Genomic DNA, 24546 nt, shown 5'->3' on the forward strand with positions numbered 1-24546 from the left:
TTCAACATTTACGCAGGTCGTTTACACACTTTTTCCGAAGTTAAGAGCGTTTGTTGAATCCGACGTGGCGTGTTCGTACGAGACCTTCGTATGGAAAAAAGTGAGAGAAATTTAGAATGAAAATACAAAAATGTTCTTGCATGAGGCTTTTGCCCACATTGTGTCACCTTGTGGTGTCACAACGGCTACAATATTTGGAATTTACGTTTGGGTTTAATGCACTTCTGACTGTCCTATACTTCATTTTTAAGTATATGTTTTTTTTTTAATGTTTTCCTGAGAAAAAATAAATAAATAAAAAAATCGACTCCTCTCACTCACTGTCATCTAAATAATCCTCATCCTCGTCTTCTTTTCTCATTCTCCGCTTGCTCTCTTCATCATAAATGAAACCCAGGATGTTGGCGGGGCTCTCGCTGTCCGAGTGGCAGAGTTCGCTGAGCCTCGTTCCTATTGCCTGGGCAGATTGAACACGCTTTCAAACGAACGAAGAAGCATTAGAAAAGGACGGCTTGATCGTTGTGCGAAAGGTATAACTTACATCTCCCCACTGGCAGAAATGTTTGGCGGCATTCCACTGGAGTTTCTGGTTTCTTTTGTTGCCCACTGTAGGCGACCGACCCCTGGACAGGCCTTTCTTGGTGATATTTACATGGTGGCCCTTCATCCACTCTGGCCAGTTGCCACGGTTACAGCGGTGGACAAATCTGGCACATTCAAGGAAGAGGGAAGCCCGGGCTACAACTGGAGCTTCCTAACAGAAAATGGAAGTATACAAAGATTAGAAAAGGCAGGGACTGAGTGAAGTGAACACTGGTGGCACGTTTAAAAAAAATAAAAAAAATAAAAAATTTGCCTCCAAAGAGGAACATACCAAGTCTAAAGCCGCAGCAAGGATGGAGGCATCGGGTATGGTTCCCGGCTCACAGCAGTTCAGGAGGAACTGGAAGCGTTTCATTCCCTGCCGGATGGCGCCCAAATTCACCACGTTTTTGTTCTTCAAGGCTTCCTGACTGGCTGCTAGACGCTCCTGAAAACCATGAGGTCCTGGAGGACGAGACGAAGACGAGGAACGGGGAGGTATAAACCAGACCAAGTGAAGGGATTTCCCCCCAATTTTTTTTTTTTTTTTTTTTTTTAAACATATGCATATTTTAAATAGATTTTAGAAAAACTGCACCGAAGATTTTCCACTTGGACACTGCACGAAGCAACATCGCCATCCGGTACATTTAACAAATAGCACTGAAGAACCACCGACAAATGAAGCTGAGTGAGAGATGACACACAGCCACCGACAGAGCTTACACTTGAACTTTCAATTTTCACTTTTGGCTCTCACAAGGAGGCAGACCTGGTCAAATGTAGAAAAAATAAATTAATTAATTAATTAAAAAAAGACAGCCTTGATGACCAAGGACACCTTCAAGCATCCCAAATCTTTTTTTTCCCTCCCCCCCCAATAAAAATCATATTGAAACAACAAGTGTAACCGTAGCCGCACAGAAGAAAGCTGTACGTGAACCATTCTGTGTTCTACTTCACTGAAACTCAGGCACTGGAAAATACCACCAGACGTCACCACAGAAGAGACAGAGGGAGCGCTGACGGAGTCATGCTTTTAAGGTGGCACAGAAATGCGCTCTGCGGCAGCAGAAAGATGTTCTCGTGGGACAGGGAGCGATTGGCAGACAACGGCCATTTCCTCTCTTTTCGCCGCCAAAGCGAAAGAGAGAGGAGTGGGTTCGATGTTGGAAAGAGCGAGGCGTGCATAGTTGGAGAGAGAAAAATGCAGAGCTGGGAACACGACACAGAGTTAAACAAACAAAAAAAAAAAGGATCAAAGTTTTATGCTACTGTACTCGAGTCCCCTCGAGTTTGGGACATTTGAGTTTTCATGGCCGGTGATCTGTGCACAGTTTTGGCACAGGTGGTCTCAAAAAGTCAATAAAAACCTCACACTGATGGCACTCGTGGTAAAGACATGAGATATTTAATTTTGAAACCCAGAGAGCCATGGTTTTTTTGGCTTTTTTTCTGGATCGGTTACTAAACCTGACAGCACGGTACATGAAACGCGTACTGAAGACAGCCTTGCCCCTAAAAATTGTAACATCATTGATACAAATAGGACAAAACTATCTACTGTCACCCAAATGTATCCTATGTTCATGTTGAAATTCAAGGGAAAAAAATCTAAGAGCCTTCCTGTGAGCAAGATGAACAAGAATTGTTTTCACTTTTTGAAGCAGACGTTAGAGAGACGTGTGTACTTTGAGAACTGGAGTCAAGCCTATAGATTTGAACTGAAACTGCTGAACTGTCTCCCTTCCCTTTCCCTTAGACAACTTAGTTCTACAGTTGGAACTCCGTTCTTTTTGCCCAGTAAGAGGCAATGTTTTTTTTTTTATTTAGAAAATAAGAATTTAAGTATGCGATTTAGTATAAACCAAATTTAAATTTAAAATTTAAAATTTCTACTGAGGGAGGGAAATCATATAACCGAGGATTTTCGCGGAGCTGGTAAGAGCAGAAAACTTGGCTAGCGGTCTGTGAAACAGCCAACTCAATTATATTCTGCTTCTGATATCTTAATTCTGCTTTTTTTTTTTTTTTAATGTAAATAGTCTGGTGGTGTCTTTGATTAACAACAGAAATTGGAACTATTTGTAATGGAAAAAAAATCAATGCTAATATAAAGTCAAGAACTGTAAATAAATACTAATTGCAGATACATGTTTTCAACTTGTATCTAGTCCCTGTCTTAATTAATGGTGAAGCAGACTCTCCATGTTCATGGGTATTTGAAGGTAAACCGATTACCTACTAGTATGTGGCAAATGTGGCTAAAGGAAAAATCTTTATCTTGCAATCTCGTGCTTAAATGCGGTGTTGGTAATGTGAGGTGACCAGAAAAATTAAATTAAATTAAAAATTGTGACAGCTGACTCGCTACTTATTAATTTACCCATTAAAAGGGTAACTTTAGTCATCATCGTTACTATTGCCCCCCCCCTGAAAAATCTGTCAGGAGCCGCTACTGCAATCAAGGGTAATTTAATGGATCTTGATGGAGAAGTGGAGCTACTATTAGCTATTGCTTACTACATGCATGTGTCTAACCATAAGACGGGAAAAATAACTTCCTATCCAAAAAACTGCCATTAACTGACAGTGGGTATAAACTAAAAAATACTTAAAGTGCCATCACTGGATTGTTTTCCCATTAACTTTTTGGAGTCTTTTAGGTTTTTTTTTTGTAGCATGACATTTAGAAAAATGATCAAAACAGGCTGATGGGCTGAAAAGAACAGATTCAGGCTAAAAAGGGAGTGGCGGGCAGCTATCTGTCAGAGCTGACATGGAGGATGGCGGACAAAGAATCTGGCAAAAAAATTTTTTAAATAATAAAATAAAAAACACAGACCACCAGGAGGCGAGACAAGGCACGACAACACACGGACAAACAAAGACGGAGACAGAGAGAAAGTGAGAAAAAGGACAAAGAACGATGGAGCGAGGGGCACCCCGGGGTGGGGGAGGTCTACCATCTTTCTCTTCTGTGTGGTGAAGCTTGGATGGATTCCTCCTGCCAGACCTCCATTTACCGAGCCGCTTGAAGAAATTCTCCTCCTCGTCCCTGCCGTACTCCGGCCCCACAGCGCCCCCTTCTGACAGCTTCACCGCACTGGTGAACTTCACCTGATACAAAAAAAACAAACAAACAAACAAAAAAAAACTATTATATGTTGCTGAATATACATTATTCAATCTTATTTTAAGTCATGGTCTTAAATTTTGGAGATAGGTTTTGGATTTTTATGTTTTGAGGTTTCATCTTTCAGAATGAATACCTAATAATAATATATAATAATTATAATAGGGCTGGGTGAGTTAACTTGTTATTATCGCGTTAACTTGTTAATTATTTAACGCGATAAATATTTTATCACGCATTTTCTTTTCTTTTTTTGGGGCGTTTGTGCCTTTAATGGATAGGAAAGCTCAGAGAGACAGGAAGCAGGGGGCAGAGAGAGGGGGAACGACACACAGCACAGGGCTGTCTGATGCAGGACTCAAACCGGGGCCAGCTGCAGCGAGGACTATAGCCTCTTGTACATGGTGCGCCTGCTGCACCCACTACTCCACAGACTACCCCCTGTTTATTTTATTATTGTAAAAGTCTGTTGCTCACAGGCTTTTATTTTGTAATAGTCTGTTGCTCACAGGCTTTTATTCTGTAAAAGTCTGTTGCTGTCTGCTGAGGAACCGGAAAAGAAAGTAATCGGCGGATCCACCAAACATGGAGAAGGGTACGGAAATTTTACTCGGCCATTTTCATTTTAAAGTTCTTTCAGACGGTGGAGTCGACAGAACCAAAGTCATCTGTAAACACTGCCAAGTTGAATTGTCTTCTCAGCGTAGTAGTTCCAGTCTAAAATATCACTTAAAGGCAAAACACACAACTGATAGCAGCAAGTCATTCAAGGAAACAGACAGTGGAGCGAGGCTTCTACATAAAAACTACAGAAAGATGCTGATGTTAAAAGTGTGTTTGCACAACAAGTGTTATGGCACTTTCATTCATATGGCAGCACATTTAAAATAAAACTAAATACTAAAAGCTATACACCACTTTTGAATTCATTTTTGGATTTTGCGTACAAATGCGATTAATCAGGGAAATCATGTGATTAATTAGATTAAACATTTTAATCATTGCCCAGCCCTAATTTTAATAATATCTCAAAGGAGTTTGTTATGACCTGTGATAGAAATTGTGAGGATATAAAGCTCATTTTCAAGGTAATCAAATCCAACTTCAAGTGCCTTATAAGTGACTGACAAAATTTAGAGGCCGACTGGCCCAAACGTGTCCCACATCCGCTGTGTTCTCTCGCCCACATTTGTCCTCGACTTAAAAGTGATGAATCAGAGCGAGCGTGGCTGCCAAAACTTGGTCACGTATCTCCCCAAAATTGCTTGAATCTGCATTTTCTTTGTGGGATTTTTGCCATCCATGTCCCACAGAACACCTAAACCTATGTCAAAAGCCTGCTAATGACATTTGGATCACCATCTGGCACATGCAACACAAGCCAGAACACCAAGTTAGACTCTGCCTCTGGCCTTTCAGCCTCGTCTGACCAACATAACACTTCCCAGTGTGGTGACTGAACTGTAGGCGCCACAGGTAGCTCATTTTAGGCCCTAATGGGGCCGGTATGTGGGTGCATGCACACAGAAAGAGTTAAAAACTTGATTAAATAGGACAGTAGTGAGGGATAAAATAGAATAAAAGCACTAAAAAAAATAAAAGAGGAAAAGTGAATTATGAAATCACAAAATAAATTGATGGTAGGATTATATAATGAATTAGACATTTATTTAAAATAAAAAAAGGGGGGGGGGGGTGATAAGCTTAAGAAATAACACTTAAAACCATAAAAGCCACACTGAATGAATATTGCTTTCCTCTGCTGTAGCTAAAAGGGATGATCAGAGGGACGTTCATTATTTAAGAGGTACTCTGGTGCCATGTGGAGGCCAAGCAGTGCCTCATAAACTAAAAGCATAATTCAAAAATCAATACAGATACTAAAAAGCAAGCAGGGACTTTGAACGAGGTGTTATGTTCACTCGACTATTGATCTTATTCGGGCAGCAGAATTTTTAATTAACGGTAGCCTTTTTATTGTGTTCTTCAGCAGACCTGCATTAACTAGTATGAGCTGCGAAGTGTAAAAACATCAGTCTCACTGTGTTACTCAGAGAGGGAAATGGTCCTAAGTATTTAGTTTGCAGTTCAGTTGTTTTTTGTTTTTTTTTCCCCCCCCCGAGGCCTTCTGCAGCTGAATCCAACAGCGGTTTTCGGCACCCAGTGTTAGTGGTAGACTGGTATCACAGCTGACCTTTGAGCTCTGACGTATGAAGGAGAGCCGATCCACGGAGCTGATATCCAGCAGGTCCTCGACACCGTCAGTCAGCCCGGACAGAGAGGAACGCTTCAGCCAGTTGCCTGGAGACGCATGGAACCAAGAATATGAACATCTGATATTTTAGAACAAACAAGTAAAGCCATTAATGGACTGCACACACGGGGTTGTGAACGTAGGGTATGCATGCAAGGTGAAAAGGAGGAAGTACAGGGAACAGTCATTGTTGCACACAGGGTGGGGTGACAAACACAAACAAACATGACACAAAATACTGTATGAAGATGGTTCCACATCCACATACGCAAGACAGAGCGAGTGAGTGGAAGGCAGATGGTCCCACGGCATGCTAATGCACAAAAAAGGAACACAGGACAGACCAAAGTGATGAAGTGACCTGGCCGTGCGGCAGGAAGTGTTTATAATGTTGGACGTACAGAGCACATCGTGTTCGAGTGGGACATGGTCACGGAAATGTATTCTGCTTCCGAGCGTCGGGGAGAACGAATAATTAGCTTCGCTGCATTTCTAAACAAAAACCTTTAAAAATGAAAGCTAGGGCGTCTAAGCTTTTGATGTTCCAAATGTTCCAAATTTCTATTAATTATCTATCACGTGTTAGACATTTAAAAAAAAGATAAAGAAAGAAAAAACTCCCGAAGAGATCTAGAAGTGTATCAGAATTAAGTGGATAATGTTTCACTGAGGGAAAAAGAAAAGAAAAAAAATGATGAAAAGATTTCAATTTAAACACTTTTCTTCATTTAGATTAATTCAGTTTTGTTGAAGATGAGCGCGACCCCCCCCCCCCAAAAAAAACAATCAACCCACCTATTGGCAGTTTCAACTTTTTGCGAAGTGAAATGCGACGGGATCTGGATCGGGAGCGCCGGTCGGTGGTGGTGCCAGAGTGCGCAGTGGTACACTCCGATGTGTCCTGCTCCGACTGGCTGCTGGTGTCACTGGCGGCACTCTGGGACTTGAACATCTTCCTCCAAAAATCCTTCCTGCCAAGCAGAGCACCTGGGATCTGTTCCTCACTGGAGAAAAAAAAAGAAAAAAAAAAGGGGGGGTTTATGGCATTTAAAAAAAAAATAAAAAATACACAAAACAGACATTTAGCTTGAGTTGTTCAGCTCGTTGGCTGGAAAAGAGAGGAGGAATGGAAGCTGGGCTCAACATAGATGGTGCTATATGGGCATGCTGTGAGGTGGACACTCACTGTTCGGGGGTCTGGGGGGGTCTACTGGAGATGTAGCTGCGACACTCATCTGCAGCACTGGACACCTGACCCTTCTCCCCGGACACACCCGCCTCTGACCTGCACACACACACACACATCCCAACACAAAGTGCTCAGCCACTCTGACACAGACACCTGCTGGGCTCCAACCTGATGACATCACAAGTTTAATTCAGAAAATAAACTGTGTTTGAAAGATGCCCGGCTAATAAGTTGATCCTTGATAATAGTCGGTTTTCTTACTAATCTATCATCATTTTCAAGGGACTCTAGAAGAATGCCTTATATATTAGAATATTTCTATAGAGTCTCAGTTACGAGACGAAAAGGAAAATAAACAAAATGTACCTGCATAAAATGATCACCATCCTTTTCTAATATTTGGTTGCAGAACAAAAAAAAATATCCCCCCCCCCCAAAGCAGTCCCATAGCACAATACAACCTCCACCATGCTTTACTGAAGGTAAGGTGTTCGCTTCCTTTTCGGCTTTATTTTGTCACAAATAAAGTGATGCATTCTACCGCATCTACTCTGCTTTCCCTCTCTAATTAATCAACAAAATAAAAGCTCGCTCCATCTCTGGAATGTTAAGCTAGTTTTGGCTATGGCTCGTTACAATATTAGGATAATTCAGCCATGCGTGTTTGAACCAGAGAGTAAATTACACAAGGCCGCCCTGCTCCCAGCTCACTCAATCAGCAGAGAACTACGGCTCATCACTCAGCCTTGCAGCTTCCTCACTGCCCATTCAGATTAGCCACAAAGCCCCACAGACCAAGTAATTGCGAGTCATTCCTCCAAAACTTCCATGTTGAAAAAATTACTTTTGTGGTGCTCAAAGCAGAACTTCACAGCCATGGCATGGCTGATTTTTAAACGTCTTATGGATGTATATCATGATTTCTACCAGAATGGGACTTTAAACTCCTCAGAATAGTGTCAATAATTCCATCCATCCATCCATCCATCATCTTCCGCTGGTCCGGGGGCAGCAGCTTGAGCAAAGAGACCCAGACATCCCTGTCCCTGGCCACTTCCTCCAGCTCTTCTGGGGGGACCCCGAGGCGTTCCCAGGCCAGCCGAGAAACATAGTCTCTCCAACGTGTCCTGGGTCTTCCCCGGGGCCTCCTCCCAGTGGGACGGGCCCGGAACACCTCACCGGGGAGGCGTCCAGGAGGCATTCTTACTAGATGCCCGAGCCACCTCATCTGACTCCTCTCGATGCGGAGGAGCAGCGGTTCTACTCCGAGCCCCTCCCGGATGACCGAGCTTCTCACCCTATCTCTAAGGGAGAGCCCAGACACCCTGCGGAGGAAACTCATTTCGGCCGCTTGTATTCGCGATCTCGTTCTTTCGGTCACTACCCACAGCTCGTGACCATAGGTGAGGATAGGAACGTAGAGTGACCGGTAAATCGAGAGCTTCGCCTTCTGGCTCAGCTCCTTCTTCACCACGACGGGCCGGTGCAGAGCCCGCATCACTGCAGACGCCGCACCGATCCGTCTGTCAATCTCCTGCTCCATTCGTCCCTCACTTGTGAACAAGACCCCGAGATACTTGAACTCCTCCACTTGGGGAAGGATCTCATTCCCGACCCGGAGAGAGCATTCCACCCTTTTCCGGCCGAAGACCATGGTCTCGGATTTGGAGGTGCTGATTCTCATCCCAGCCGCTTCACACTCGGCTGCAAACCGCTCCAGTGAGAGCTGAAGGTCACGGCCTGAGGACGCCAACAGAAGCAAATCGTCCGCAAAAAGCAGAGACCCGATTCTGAGGATGCAAACCGGACCCCCTCAACGCCCTGGCTGCGCCTAGAAATTCTGTCCATAAAAATTATGAACAGAATCGGTGAAAAAGGGCAGCCCTGACGGAGTCCAACCCTCACAGGAAACATGTCCGACTTACTGCCGGCAATGCGGACCAAACTCTGACACCGGTCATACAGAGACCGAACAGCCCATATCAAGGAGTCCGGCACTCCATACTCCCGGAGCACCCCCCACAAGAGTCCCCGAGGGACACGGTCGAACGCCTTCTCCAAGTCCACAAAACACATGTAGACCGGTTGGGCGAACTCCCATGCACCCTCCAGGATCCTGCGGAGGGTATAGAGCTGGTCCACTGTTCCACAGCCAGGACGAAAACCACACTGCACCTCCTGAATCCGAGATTCGACTATTCGTCGGATCCTCCTCTCCAGTACCCCCGAAAAGACCTTTCCAGGGAGGCTGAGAAGTGTGATCCTCCTATAGTTGGAACACACCCTCCGGTCCCCCTTTTTAAAGAGGGGGACCACCACCCCGATCTGCCAGTCCAGAGGCACTGCCCCCGATGTCCACGCGATGCTGCAGAGGCGTGTCAACCAAGACAGCCCCACAACATCCAGAGCCTTGAGGAACTCAGGACGGACCTCATCCACCCCCGGGGCCTTGCCACCGAGGAGTTTTTTGACCACCTCGGCGACCTCAGCCCCAGAGATGGGAGGTCCCACGTCCGAGCTCCCCAACTCTGCTTCCTCATCGGAAGGCGTGTCGGTAGGATTGAGGAGGCCCTCGAAGTATTCCCCCCACCGACTCACGACGTCCCTAGTAGAAGTCAGCAGAGCCCCGCCCTCACCATACACGGTGTTGACGGTGCACCGCTTTCCCCCCCTGAGCCGCCGGATGGTGGACCAGAATCTCCTCGAGGCCGTCTGGAAGTCGTTCTCCATGGCCTCCCCGAACTCCTCCCAAGCCCGAGTTTTTGCCTCAGCAACCGCCGAGGCCGCGTTCCGCTTGGCCTGTCGGTACCCATCAGCTGCTTCCAGTGTCCCACTGGCCAAAAAGGCCCGATAGGACTCCTTCTTCAGCTTGACGGCTTCCCTCACCACTGGTGTCCACCAGCGGGTTCGGGGATTGCCGCCACGACAGGCACCGACCACCTTACGGCCACAGCTCCGGTCGGCCGCCTCAACAATGGAGGCACGGAACATGGCTAATTCGGGCTCAATGTCCCCCACCTCCCCCGGGACATGGTTGAAGCTCTGCCGGAGGTGGGAGTTGAAACTCCTCCTTACAGGGGATTCCGCCAGCCGTTCCAAACAGACCCTCACAATACGTTTGGGCCTGCCAGGTCTGACCGGCTTCCTCCCCCACCAGCGGAGCCAACTCACCACCAGGTGGTGATCAGTTGACAGCTCCGCCCCTCTCTTCACCCGAGTGTCCAGGACATACGGCCGCAAGTCCGACGATACAACCACAAAGTCGATCATCGAGCTGCGGCCTAGGGTGTCCTGGTGCCAAGTGCCCATATGGACACCCTTATGCCTGAACATGGTGTTCGTTATGGACAGTCCGTGACGAGCACAGAAGTCCAACAACAAAACACCACTCTTATTCAGATCGGGGGTTTAACCTAAAACAGGTTGTGTAAGCAGACAGTAAGATCCCCTGACAAAAGCCACAACTGCAAGTCGCTTCTCATGCGAGTGCAAGCCGCCAATAACTTATGTTTCTAATCGCCAGATAAAAAAAATCTTGAGTGTTGGCTAGTTTCATTGTGTTGATGCCGTTATGTCACTTGTATTTTGCATGTGGGTGGCAACAGTGCCAGGGCTGCCCTGTGCGGTTTAGCCACTTTTATTTTGTAAGGCCACTTTTATTTCAAGGTTCTTTTTACTTCAGTTCCCGTGTGAACTTGAGCGGTGCCGACTCAAACAGATGTGATCTGGATCGGGGTGCATTTAAAAGTTTCATAAATTCAAATTTACACCCCCCCTGACATATTTATTTCATGGCATACCTATTCATTTTAGTGCTTGATTATTTATTCAATATCAAAAACGGTTCTCGATACAAATCATTCACTCAAGCCAAAAAAAAAAGAAAAAACAGATGCCGATGAGACACAAAAAAAAAACATAACAGAAATAAAACAGACAAGCAGTGATGAGAAGCGTAGCTCTGATTGGCCAGAGAAGAAGCACCAATAACCGTTACTGGATAAGAAGCAGTCCGTTTTCCACTAATGAGGGGAAAAAGTTCTGAGTTGTATGGTCAAGACCGATATCAATCATATGTAATGCATCTCATTCGCAATGAAAGAAAGTTTGGTGCCATTTGGACGTTTTTTTTTTGGCCAGTACCTCCTGGGTCCAGCCTGTTTGCTCTCCTCCCTCTCCTCCGGCTTCTTGGTGGTGGTGACTTTCTCGGCGCTGTCCAGGAGCGCGCTCAGCGCCACCCTGCGGAACACATTTCCATGGGCCTCCTTTATAAACTGGACCAGCTGGCGAATGTCACAGTACAGACCCTAGTGAAGGAAGAGGGTGACAAAAAAAAACAAACAAGTGAGAGCAGTGGATGATCATCGTAGCAAACTTGTGTCATTTTCCCACATGCATGACGCAGGAGCAAAATGGAGTTTGTGAAGACACCGGCTCCAGATTGCGAGTGGGTGGTCTCGGGTTATGTGACAAAATAAAGCCAGCTTTAAAAAGTGTGTCATCTTGCGCAAACTCAAATAAATATATTCAAAAAGGGGTTGAACCTTTTAAAAGATGCCACTGAGTCAGTCCTGTGCAGTACGATGGTTCAATTTCATTGACATGGTCTTAAAATGCTGCACTCTGTGTGACTGTTTCCATTGAATACGTACAGACTTTCTGTCAATCAGGGCAGGCCTTCAATGTGGCTGCAGTGTCCGCCATTACATTAGATTCAATAGTACAATACAGCCTGACAACGCGTAAATGTTTTTTTTTAAGTATTTTTTGGGGCTTTTTATGCCTTTAATGATAGGACAGTGTGAGAGAGACAGGAAGCAGGGGGCAGAGAGATGGGGAAGACATGCAGCAAAGGGCCGCACGGTGCGGGACTCGAACCGGGGCCAGCTGCAGCGAGGACTGTAGCCTCTGTACATGGGGCGGCTGCTTAACCCACTATGCCACCGACCACCCCAACAACGCGTAAATGTTTCCATCCGACTTCGCAGACTGCGTCTCGATCCCCATTTCTGAGAAACCGTCACAGTTTCAGCGATTCAATTTCAAACTGATTTTTACTTAAGAAAAAGAGTATGGAAGTTTTTCTGTGCCATCGGAGTTTGAATACGAATTTCTAATATTGAATTTTTACAGCATCAAAATCAGACTTTGAATTTGAAAAACCAACAGAGTAAAAAAAAAAAAAAATTCTAAAAACAAAAATTCATTGTAAAAAAATTCTATGGAAAAAAATTAAGTGTAAAAAGAACCAATGAGCGTAACTTGATTGGCTGCCGTTGGATGAATTGAGACGGGGATCGATTGCTTCTCCCTGTTTAGCCGGATGTTGAGTCTGGTTCTTTTTCCACTGAATTTTTTGAAGTTGAATTTTTTTTCCACTGAATTTTTTGAAGTTGAATTTTTTTTACACTGAATTTTTTTTTAGATGTTTAATTTTTTTACACCGATTTTTGTTTTTAGAAATTTTTCTCTTTTTTTACACTGTTGGTTTTTCAAATTCAAAGCCTGATTTTGATGCTGTAAAATTTAAATATTAGAAATTTATATTCAAACTCTGATGGCACAGAAAAACTTCCATAAAAGAGTGACTTATCAAAGAGTCACAGCAGGTAATGGGCAGTTCATTGTGAATAACAGAGCTTTAAATATTTATTTATTTATTTTTTGAAAAAGGCAGTGTTCATCTGAATCTAATGGGACAATAGATGTGAAGTTGTCACTGAATCAATCGACCGAAGCCCCACCGATCGTGAACGCCACTCACCAGGTTCTCGGGGCTGTGCAGCTCGTGCGTGGTCGAGGCGCAGCGGGTGATGAGGGACTTGAACATGCAGCCCACCACCACCGCCTCCATATTCTGAGCCAAAGACTTGTTGTCCCCTGTGGTGAAGTTGTTCCCGAAGCCCGCTTTGCCTGGAAGCAGCAGGGGAGGCAGGAGAGACCACGGATCACACGGAGGGGGGGGGGGGGAATTAGTCATCAGGGGTGAGAACACAACTGACAGCTGACCAGCTTGAGCATAAAACAGTGAGACCGTACACCAGGGAGGGAAGTGGGTTCATAAAGCATATGGGGAAGAAGCAAACTTAAAAGGATTCTGGGTAGGGAGGAAGGGATACATGCAAGTGACTAAGGCCTGCTTTAAAAACAAACAGTGGGGGGGGGGGCTTGTTCTTTTGGTCCAGTTAGATGAAACTTGCATACAGGCCCGATTCAACCACACAAGTGTAAATTTAGGAGTTGCAAGCGAATTTTTCGGACAGAGTGAGGGGTGCAGCAATGAAAGCGGTGCCTAGGGAAGGGTCTGATCAGGTGAGTGTGTTTATCTTATTGCTTGTATTATTGACGTAGTTATTATTGATCATGTGTATCTACCGAGGTTTCTTTTTTTCGCCCTCCTGGACCTCTCACCTGCACTGCCGTACTCTGCAAGAGAAAAGAGGCGGGGCACAAGTTGATTGACAATCAGGCCAGCACAGACATGTAAGGTGGTGTCAGAAAGGACGTGGCACCCCACCTCCGGATGGAGGTGAACCCGGGATGCACACAAACAAACTGCCACGCTCAAAAAAAAAAAACTCACATACATCACAAACTAAAACAAGGTGCCCTTTTCACTTTCATAAACAAACAAAGAAACAAACAAAAAAAAAAACACTCATCGGTTCGGTAACTTGCCAAATGCACAGTATTTTGCATGTCATGACTGTTGGTCGTCGCTTAGGTTTACAAAATACTTCAAATTTTAGTGCAAAACTGAATTGGCGTGTACAATGCTCAGGGATAAAGCCGCCGATTGCACAGCAATGTAATGGGTCAAGCTTTGGGTTGGCAAGTGTACAGAATGGATGAGTGAGAAAGGAAGGAAGGTAGGATTCAGCTCATTCGAAGTAGATGAGGAAAAAGGAGGATGGAAGCAGGAGGAGGACGACAAAAAACGGGACACAGACAAGCGGAGGCGAGTGGAAGGAGGAAGGGGGGGACATTTATAAACAGACACAGCGCTGGAATGCAAAGTCGAAGTGCGGGTGAGACAGCGGTAGTATAATTCAGCTGTGTACGGTAAAGCCTAAATCAGTCCTTTGAGTAGAATATATAGGGTACAATAGTCTGGAGGCACCTCTAATTTCTTTCCATTTTGCTTCCAAGCAGCCAAACTCTCTTGACATGTTTTTAAGTGGTCTTGAGCAACAGGTCTCCAGGCTTTTTGAAGGTCTTTCGAAGTTTCTCTTTAGACATTCACTCATTTTCAGTCCAGTGTTGTTTTGGTTGTTCAGCAACTTAACGCTGGCCTGTGGCTCATTCGAGCAAATAAAAACTGCACCTAAATCAAGGGATGAACCAGTGCTGCGTCTATACATAACAGACAACTTAAAGGACAAATTTAAAATTGCATCTTTGGGCACTTTGTTACTCGCAGGGAGTTTCAAAATGTTATATCCTGAAAACCTGGTGCATCTCAGCATGGTGTGCAGTGTGACCTTAAAAAAAATTTGAGGAAACTGGACAAGTGGAGGGCAAAAGAAAAAAATGGCAGGCATCTACAGCAGATGAACAGTATCTGAAAGTGATGTCCTTTAAAAATAAATTATTAAAAAAAATCCAGCAAAGATCTGACACGGGTACTGAGAGACACACGTATCTGACCCTTCAATCGATCCGTCTACTGTTCCCTGAAGCATCATCGGAAATGGTCTCCACGGAATGGTGGCTGTTAAGAAACCATTTTTATAAAGAGGAAACGGGGAAAAAAAGCTGAGCCACGCCAAATGACACAAAAACTGGTCATACATTTTTTTTTTTTTTAATTAAAAAAAATAAAAAAATAAAAAATCGGTGGCAACAGGTCTTATGGAGGGATGAATCCTCAAAAGGATCGAAGCAGTGAGGGATCATCTTGACAGAGAATGGAACTAAAGTCCAACTAACATCCAGAATAGAGCTTTGGAATTTCTTTTAAAGCAATACAATGTAACTTCTCAAAAAGCCCATTATGGAGCTCCCCCTACAGGCTTGGAGGTAATGTACAGTTACAGTCGTAAATACAACACCCTTTCGCTTTCACGTTTGTTGACGAACCGGCGAGGAGTCAGAAGGTGCAAGCTATGTCGACCGAGAAGATAAGAGTAATCAAATGTACCTGGGAGCGTGAGAGGGGTCTATTTGTTTTTGCGGTAGGTGTGCCAGAAAGCAAGTCGAAGTACTTCTGCTCAGCTCCCGGGCCGGTCCAGCAAAGTTACATAGCGCAGTTTTTCCAACTCAGACCCCCGAAGGGCATAGGAGACAGGCCAATCGTAATATTAAAACTCATTCTAGCTGCACAATTTTTCAAGCTGTTATTTTAAGGTAGAAATGTTACAAAATATTGCTTTAAGAAGCCAAGGGAACCGTTCCTTAAGACTATTTAAAAAAATGACAAAAAAAAAGAAAAGAAAGAGGGTTCAGGCTGTGTTGAAGTATGAAGGTAGTCATACGAAATACTGACAATAAATCAATAAATCGCTCCAATTATTTCCTGTTTTCCTGGCAATACATATAGAAATGAGTGGCGGGTTAAGAAAGATTTGATTACCAAAGACAGAGTTTGCTTGAGTGCAAATATCTTTACATATGCTTATCAATCTAATTACAATCATTTCAACTACTTTGAAAATATTTAAGATGTAAAGAGTAAGAAAAAAAAAGCTAATTGTTTGTTGCTTTTAGCTTCTCAAATGTAAAGAAAATGTTTTGTTATTAAAACCTGAGAAATTTAATTTAATTAAGAACTCGTTATTTACGCTGGTTCAATTCAATGTTAATATGCTCACAATGACATTGTGAGCATGCTGCTGTTAAGGTGATAAAGAATAATTTTAGCATTAGCTTAGTTAGGCCAGCTAACATGCATTTGTTAGATAGCATGAAAAAAAAAAAAAAAAAAAAGCAGCTAAAGCTGATGGAAGTGTTTCGTAGCTTTGCAGGCATTTGGTGCCAACACACTGTCAAGCCAACACAGTAAACTTGAAGGAGAATATGCTGACATGTTTGCTAAACTGTAGCATTTTATCACTGTAAGCATGCGACATTGCTGACTTTTACCTTAATGCACTGTTGTACCAATAAACGCCAACATGCGAGTCGAGGCTGTAAACTTGGGCATATATTGACATTTTCTAGGTACTCAACGCTTACAATAAAAATAAAATAAATTAAAAAATTTATTTTTAAAAACAATGAAAAAAAAAAAAAGTCAGATTATTCAAATTGTTCAAATCCCCCGTTTGTGCATTTTCTTTGTGTTTCAGGAATTGTTTCCGACTCACACACATACACACAATCCACAGACTTACTGTCAGTGATGGGCTCCATGCAGAAGCCCAGCAGTGCATGCAGGAAGTCCACAATGTTATTGAGCGAGTCTTTGTTGACATAGTCGCGCATTGTTTGGCGGAACTGCAACTTGTCGAGCTTATACAGGTTGGTCAGGCAGTTCTGGGCCTGAAAGCAAAGATAGATAAAAACAAAAAGAAAAAAAGTCTCGAAAATCTGAATTACAAACAATATTGTGGAAAAGAGGCAATGCTTTCAAAGCCTGTTTGCTTTGTTTCGGAGCTTAGCCAGAGGGTATGAGGGTGGTCAGTTGATTTGTGGAGATGCAAATACTGTACATTATATTGCCAAAAGTATTCGCTCATCTGCCTTTACACGCAGATGAATTTAAGTGACATCCCGTTCTTAATCCATAGGGTTTAATATGACGTCGGCCCACCCTTTGCAGCTATAACAGCTTCAACTCTTCTGGGCAATCTTTCCAAAAAGTTTAGGAGTGTGTTTATGGGAATTTTTGACTATTCTTCCAGAAGCGCATTTGTGAGGTCAGACACTGATGTTGGGCGAGAAGGCCTCTAATTCATCCCAAAGGTGTTCTATCAGGTTGAGGTCAGGACTCTGTGCAGGACAGTCGGGTTCGTCCACACCAAACTCACTCATCCGTGTCTTTATGGACCTTGCTTTGTGCTCTGGTGCAGCAGTCATGTTGGAACAGGAAGGGGCCATCCCCAAACTGTTTCCACAAAGTTGGGAGCATGAAATTGTCCAAAATCTCTTGGTATGCTGAAGTATTCAGAGCTCCTTTTACTGGAACTAAGAGGCCAAGCCCAGCTCCTGAAAAACAACCCCACACCATAATCCCCCCTCCACCAAACTTTACACTTGGCACAATGCAGTCAGACGAGTACCGTTCTCCTGGCAACCGCCAAACCCAGACACGTCCATCAGATCGCCAGATGGAGAAGCGTGATTGGTCACTCTACAGAACGCTTTGCCACTGCTCTAGAGTCCAGTGGTGGCGTGCTTTACACCACTGCATTGACGCGATGTATCGCACTTGGTGATCCCATCACCCCATCTGAAAGTGATGATCCTATCACTGTACCACGGTGCCGCGCTGGAATTCACTGAGCTCCTGAGAGCGACCCATTCTTTCACAAGCAGCAGTCTGCAAACCTCAGTGCTCGGATTTATACACCTGTGGCCCGTGGAAGTGACTGGAAAAACTTGGATTTAATTATTTGGATGGGTGAGTGAATACTTTTGGCAATGTAGTGTACGCACCGAGGAGGGTCAGTTTAGACAAAGAGCCTGACCTGCATGCGGAGGCGATCCCCCGAGAGCCCCCGGTGCCCTTCGCCACAGCCGTAAGCGCAGCCCAGAGACTTGACTATCTTTATCAGCATGGTCAAAGCCAGGCGGTGAGTGCTGAGGCCAGAGCCTTCCTCCTAAGAACACCACACACATGCAAAGAAAAACAAAACAAAACAGGGATTACCCTGCATAATTAGATATCATCCAAACCTGTAGCCTCGTCACCCACCAGCAACACACCTTTTTGTCATTGTCCTTGTTATTCTTCACATCATCTTTGCTCCCCTGCCCACTCTCTCCACCACTTCCCCCTCCTCCACCACCACCACCATCTCCCCCTCCGCCTGCCCCCGCGATTGGCCCCCCTCCCTGGGCACCTCCTCCAAGGCCCTGGGCAGGCGGGTCTTTGGTCCGTGCTTCCTGGTTCTCCTTGTTATCAGGCTTGGACAATTTCTTGCCCATGCCGGGCACCACGCCCAGCTGCAGCAGGCAGTCGATGATGTTGAGGGCCACGTCGCAGACCCTCGAACTGATGTCATGGCTGAGGACGGCATAAAGAGCCCGCAAGACGGCCTAAATAATAAGAAGGGTACAGAACTTACCACATATGCACAAGTTAAGAATTTTTTTCCAGTCCAACCAACAAAAGCTAGGAAAACAACTTACGGTTAGATCTAACATGCCGTTTTTTAGCACAAAGTTATTGGTCCCCTCGATGTTCTCGCCCTCCTCCAGACAGGAGTAGTTGATGCAGGAGTCGGTGAGGCTGCGCGGCAGGTTGGCGCAGGCCAGCGGCTCCACGGGGATTTCGGGCACAGCTACAGGGTTGCAGAGCTTTTTCATGTGCTCGGTGAAGAAGTCGGCGTAACCCACGTTGAATGACGCCACCGTCGTGTTGAACGCCGCCATGGTAATGGTCGAGATCTGAGATCGCACTGCGGACAACGGGAAAGAGAGCGATTTGCGTTTGTGTTGCCAGTACGGGAACTGATATATTCCTGGATAAAATGTTAAATTGCAGAGTCTCAAAAATAAACACGAACGAGCTTTAAAAAAAAAAAAAGAAAAAGATAACTTTCTGTGTGTAAATAACAAAATTACTTTCAGTGCTTCTGTTTTAGTTCAGATTTGACATTTGCTTTCCAGTTTAACCTTTAATTTCATCTTGGTTTTTAATTTCATAATGCAGTGTGGCTTAGTGTCTGAAGCCAGCGCTGTTATTTGTGTGTAAATTTGCATTGTCACAACAATACTGCCGTTACATAATCCTGTCCCATTTCAGATCTGTCAGCTGAGGAGCCAGTCTGCATCTGTCTTCCCTTCCACTGGAGCTGATGGATAATAAGATCAAAAGCTGCTCGCGGTTTGTTTATTTTGCCATGTTTTCATTAAAAAAAATGAGCGATTCTTTTCCATCAACTGGATGGACACCAAAACCTGACTCATGTTAAACTGTGTGACATATCCTCGAGATCCTTTTGATTTGTTGGATACAGAAAAGATGACTCGTGTATACTAAAGAGTGTGTGTGAGAATCTGTTCATGTTTCGTTTCCAGCCGATTATAGTCCTGAAACCGACTCAGCTGGACCACATTCCTGCCCTCCTCTTACCCTCTTTGACTGCGTTATCGCTGTGGCTATTTGAGTGGTCCGGCATGTCTCGGAGCAGAGAATGGTGGGAATGAGAGTGCTTGGCGCTCAGGCTGTCTGCGTCTGCAGCCGTGTCTGTGCTGCCCCTGCGTGTGAATTTGCCTGGAATGTATTAAAAAAAAAAAAAAAAAAAAAAAAAAAAAAGAGGAAAGGTCAAAAACACACAGATCCAAACGAGCACACACATGAAAATACAAACCATCTTTGAATAATAACACTGGACAACACATGTGGCTGAAAATCTGCAATCTTCAAGGTCAAAAAGAGTGGATGAAATTCCTCACATTTTTATGATGTGCCAGTTCATGGAAAATCTTTTTAAGAAAAAAAGGATCCAATCTGAAGCGGCAGCAAGGCTCAGCAGATATGTACAGAATGGTGAAAAGGACCAGAGGGTTCAGGGAAATGAGGCTTGTGGATAATAATACAAACCGTCTTTGAGCCTTGAGCCCATTTTAAAAGGCGCACTTCTCTAATAAGACAGACTAATGTTAATGAACTGACCTAATTCAACGGCAGACAGCCAGGTCCACACAGAATCCTCTGGCTCACTAAAGCTTACTTGGAGGCCAAGCAAGACATGCAGGGCTATTCTCATTCCGAGCAGCACCCCCGCCTACCCATGATGGTGGCCTGCCAGCCCCCGCGGTCCACAACCCGCCGGTCGTCGCCCAAGCCCGAGAAGCTACCGAAGGAGAAGGTGCTTCGGGTGGGCGAGACGTCCAGGTGGTCCTCGTGCAACAGGAAAGGTACTCCCATGCGTCTTTGACGCTTCTTTCCTGCGTGATGGTAGGGGATGGAGCCCTTTCTCTCCCGGTCATCGCGCCGGTTCTTAAACTGAAACAAAAGCAAGAAGACACAAGTCAATCGTGCTTTGTACGCGACTTATTTAACCCAGCCTTTCTTGTCCTGATCGGATAACTGCATTAGGAACATGTTTGCGTGTTCAAGTGGCATCTGGATGTCAGTCTCTGACCTTCTTGAAGATGTTCATTCCCAGGTCCGAGGACAGGTCAGGGACGGCCTGTCGTCGCAGGTTGGTCAGAGACACCTTCGCAAAAGTCTCTGAGCTCAGAGATTTCCCCTCCTCATTGCACTTCAAACTCATATCCTGCAAAGCAGCACAGGGCACGAATGGCATTGCAGTCGGGGGAGGCACCGACGTCCGAAATCTTCACGCAAGTGACAGTGACTGCCATTACCTGAGTCTTATGGGTGTTGACCAGCGATGGGGTGGCTGCCACCATGGAGCTGCTGCGTGGGCGTGGCAGAGGCGTGACCAGGGGCTCTGGGGTGCGTTCGGGCCTCTCCTCCAGGATCTGCCTCAGGCGCTGCAGGTAGTACATCAGGGCCCAGTGCACGCCCTCCTCCGTCCAGTGTGGCTGCAGCAGGCAGCGCAGCACTGCCACGTCGAAGTAAGTGGCATAGCGTGCACGTTGGGCCAGTGAAGCTGGCAGGCCGGCAGGGGCTGATGTCCTGGAAGAGGGAAGAGGGGTGTCATGGATTCAACCATTAGGAGCAGACTGGTGCTGTATGGATAAGAATTACACTAGGAGTAAAAAAAATAAATAATTAGGATTGTAGGAGCTATTTGTAAAGTTAGTTTTTGTTTTTTGGTTCTAGTTGTAAATTTAATTTGCTAATTATGAGTAACTTTATTTGATTAATTTTAGTGCTTTATTTAGATTTGATTTTTTGCTAATGTTCTTTGTTAGTTATTTGTTTAGAATATTTTGGTAATTGGTAATTGTCACACTGGGCATCTGAAGCTATTTGTGTAATTGGCACCTGGAGTACCAGTATGCACCTGGGTGGGCCAATGGTTTTTTACCAGGGAAAAGGAGAGAGTAGCAGGCATGGTTTTCTTTGTTCTTTTGTTTTTTTATTGTTTTGAAATAAATCCTCAGAAAACGCAAGAATTCATTTTGGACATTCATCTTCTTTTGCCTGCGTTAAACCACATTCCCCATGGTGCATCAGTGGTCTTTTGACTTTGTTTGGTTTAAGTTTAATTGTTTTTTTTAATGGACAAATGGCCACTACAATCAAATTGAAATTAAATATGTGTATTTTCATTAACTATCCAAATTAAAAGTTAAAGACAAGCCTTTGGAAATTAATGAAGACCTGCTCATTATTTCATGGCTGTCCTGACATGGCTGCAGAAAAAGATAAATGGACTAATGCACAAATGCGGCGTTGTGCTGTTAAGCTGCGACGTCAGTTGAGTCTGGCAGTGTAAAGTGGTGGGTTCAAACGGAAAGTTCCCGAGGCACAAAACCCGTAGAAAGATCGTTGGCCGAAGAGGCTGAAAGAGCAAAACTGCGAAAAGTGGAGTGATGAGAATGTAAGCGGTCGGACAAATTGTAAATCACGTCTGCAAAAATCAATCGCTCGTCGTTAAGCGTATTCAGTGGGTTCTCCCAGTCAGACAACACTCTTCTCTGGATGTGATCATTTCCTTCATTTTTGTTGCCACAAACTCAGCCAAGCTGTGCTTAGTAGACAGTTGGAGTTTTTTTTTTTTTTTTTTCCCCTTTATGTTGGTCTTCTGTACCACGGTTTAAAGTTGCCATCTACACCAAGAACAGTAACTATGACAATGAACAGGACAAATATTTATACTTTTGTATGAGACGGCTTCAGTTTGATATCCTGATAGACCCTTCTTGGCAGATCATGCTCATCTTAAAGTAACATTTAAGTTTTGTTAGATACGATTCTTTCGATGGCAGCTCAAGAACAAGCCGGAGGAATCTCAAGTAAAATAAAGAGTTTATTGGAAGTCACATGTCAAAGCATATCAGCGCTGGGCTCAGTGGAACAGAGCTCCCGCAGGAAGTCCGTCAGACTGAGCCTCGATTTCCGGGTATCATTTGCATTTATAGCCTCATAGGTTGGACTCACACTCGACCGAGTATGATTGGACATGAGTAGGTTCAACATGCTTCGTCATATTCTCTGGATCAGCCAAACAATGTGTGTGTGTGCATCTGCCCTTGCTTTCCCAATTGTTTTGTCTTCCCATTCCTGGATCACTTTAGGTCATCATGAAAAGTACTGAGACTATTTCATTTATAATGTCTAAGAACAAAGCCAATTTTTACAATTTACAGACTGGAGAATTTCAGAGGAAATGTGGGGTTTTTTTGTAAAAAAATTAAAAAAAAAAATCATTAGGAGCCAGATTAAGCTTTTTCTCTTTTCTATAAAGAATATGATTGATGAGATAAACGTTTGATTTAAAAGACGCAAAGAGAACTGGATGTTTCTTCAATTTCTGGGCTTTGACACAATTAGAAACAACATATCGTGCCCATGCCTGCTATATTAGCCTAACATCCACTCCCGCCACATTGCCTCATTAATAATGCATCAAAGGAGGATAGTAAACAAGGGCAGAGCCCCCCTTCAGCATCATTGGGAGTGCAGCAGGGAGATAGGGAGCCTAAGCCTACGTGAGTCCACTATAAATAAGCTCGAATGAAGGTCAGTGGTTGGTGTGCTGCAGAGCGGATGGAGCACTGCGAACTGTGGAGGAACATACTGATACCATAAGATGGGGAGCGTGAGAGGCAGAGGAAAGCACTTAATTTTGCCTTGGTTGTAATAAATGGAGCAGGAAGAGATGGTCGATATGTAGTACATGAATCACTTTGAGAGCGGGTAGCAGAGGGAGGCTGTATCATGTTTCTCTGTCGCGCCAGCACTGCCTCTCACACACGCAGACACACTCTGCCTACTGCTGTTGTGTCAGGTTGCCAAGGAGACCGAGTGACGACAGCCATCCTGGGCCATCTGAGAGGCAGAGGCCCAGCCGCCTGACTCCATGCGGTAAGAGACATGCAGCAGCCAGTGGTTGCCCTGGAAACTGCTTCAGCATCAGCAGAGCTCCGAGAGGTGCAGATTGCGGCGGCTGTGGAATGAGTAATCTGCATTAATCACCGAAACCTTATGCCAGAAGCGATTGTATCCGGGCAGCACGGTGCAGAGGTGTGTGCCTGAGAGGCCGAGGAGCAAGATGCAGATATGAACTGGGCTGTTGAATTAAAAAAAAAAAAAGACTTGCATTCAGGGGCTGTTTTGATTAGATTACACTGGCAGGAGTCTAACAATTTGAAATGAATTCCCCAACGCTCCCTTTGAATTACAAAAAAATAAAAAATAAATTCTCTTTCTGTACATCTCACTCAAAGCTCTCAGCTTCGTTTCTTGCCCGGTTCTGCAGTCATCCTCAGCAAACGGCTTCAGATTCTCTCCACAAGTGCATAAAGAAAGCAATTCATCTGTCTTTGTTGAGCGTGTGCAGAAAAACAGTGGGGGTAAATCTCTTCTTTCCTGCATGTATTACCATGTGACGCGTGTGCGTGTGTGTGTGTGCGTGTGTGTGTGTGAGAGGACAGAGCCGACTCGGGAGAGAGGGTTTTGAGCTTATTTTGATTCTCAATGATTGATTCTGAGGGGATCACAGGAAGCGTTGGAGTCATCTGATGTCAGAATCAGTTGATATGAGCAATGGATGGCTTATGAAGCTCTTCAGTCTTTGCTTACATCACCTCTCGTTCTCTCAAACCACTCATGGGGTGATTCAGGTTGAAGGCAGATCTTTGCCGTAGTACACCCGCATCACACAGGCAAGTCTTACAACTAATGAATCACTGGATAAATACCAGCAATGAGATGTTATTTTCATTTACACGATGTCTTTTTGCTTGATTTTGGAAAATGTTAGTAGCCAACTAAGCCAACTAAGCCTGCCTTGTTGGTGCTAAACAGTTCACAATCGGACCATTTCTTCGTTTCCAGACCATGTAATGACGCTGCCAGCGTCAGGCATGTGACACATCGTTTCCGCATAATTAACCTGGTTATGTGGGCAAACGTCAGATGGGTCTGGTAATGATCAAGCAAGAAAAGAGCTCTGCGTGTGCGTGTGTGATTGAGGAGACAGAACTGCTTGAGGTGACATGTCACACAGGGAAAGGCAGAGCTATTCATACACGTTAGCTGTAAAAGAGAGTGGGTGCGAGCTGTGCTGTGCAGTCTGACTTGACAGACTGCTGCCGTAGGGCTAAAAGTTAGCCATCAACCAGACGATGGCACTGGTG

General features: G+C 44.7%; 1 protein-coding gene across 18 annotated transcripts in view; it reads right to left on the reverse strand.

Moving 5' to 3' along the window:
* unc80 (unc-80 homolog (C. elegans)) overlaps positions 1 to 24546 on the reverse strand; it is a 56530-nt gene that overhangs the window by 26953 nt on the left and 5031 nt on the right. For 9 of the 18 annotated variants that reach the window (XM_075477489.1, XM_075477501.1, XM_075477497.1 and 6 more), the window contains exons 8-25: positions 20641 to 20914; positions 20415 to 20549; positions 20059 to 20275; positions 19400 to 19540; positions 18454 to 18722; positions 18028 to 18360; positions 17790 to 17921; positions 16494 to 16641; positions 13537 to 13587; positions 12926 to 13074; positions 11305 to 11468; positions 7159 to 7257; positions 6768 to 6976; positions 5913 to 6019; positions 3549 to 3702; positions 875 to 1047; positions 542 to 754; positions 322 to 457 (exon numbers count right to left, since the gene is read on the reverse strand). In XM_075477489.1, coding sequence (XP_075333604.1) covers positions 322 to 457; positions 542 to 754; positions 875 to 1047; positions 3549 to 3702; positions 5913 to 6019; positions 6768 to 6976; positions 7159 to 7257; positions 11305 to 11468; positions 12926 to 13074; positions 13537 to 13587; positions 16494 to 16641; positions 17790 to 17921; positions 18028 to 18360; positions 18454 to 18722; positions 19400 to 19540; positions 20059 to 20275; positions 20415 to 20549; positions 20641 to 20914 — 3104 coding nt within the window. The remainder of the gene's footprint in view (positions 1 to 321; positions 458 to 541; positions 755 to 874; positions 1048 to 3548; positions 3703 to 5912; positions 6020 to 6767; positions 6977 to 7158; positions 7258 to 11304; positions 11469 to 12925; positions 13075 to 13536; positions 13588 to 16493; positions 16642 to 17789; positions 17922 to 18027; positions 18361 to 18453; positions 18723 to 19399; positions 19541 to 20058; positions 20276 to 20414; positions 20550 to 20640; positions 20915 to 24546) is intronic. The other 9 variants (XM_075477503.1, XM_075477500.1, XM_075477507.1 and 6 more) reach the window with 4 other exon arrangements.

Source organism: Odontesthes bonariensis, chromosome 11 (genome assembly GCF_027942865.1).
Source record: "Odontesthes bonariensis isolate fOdoBon6 chromosome 11, fOdoBon6.hap1, whole genome shotgun sequence".
Taxonomy (NCBI): domain Eukaryota; kingdom Metazoa; phylum Chordata; class Actinopteri; order Atheriniformes; family Atherinopsidae; genus Odontesthes; species Odontesthes bonariensis.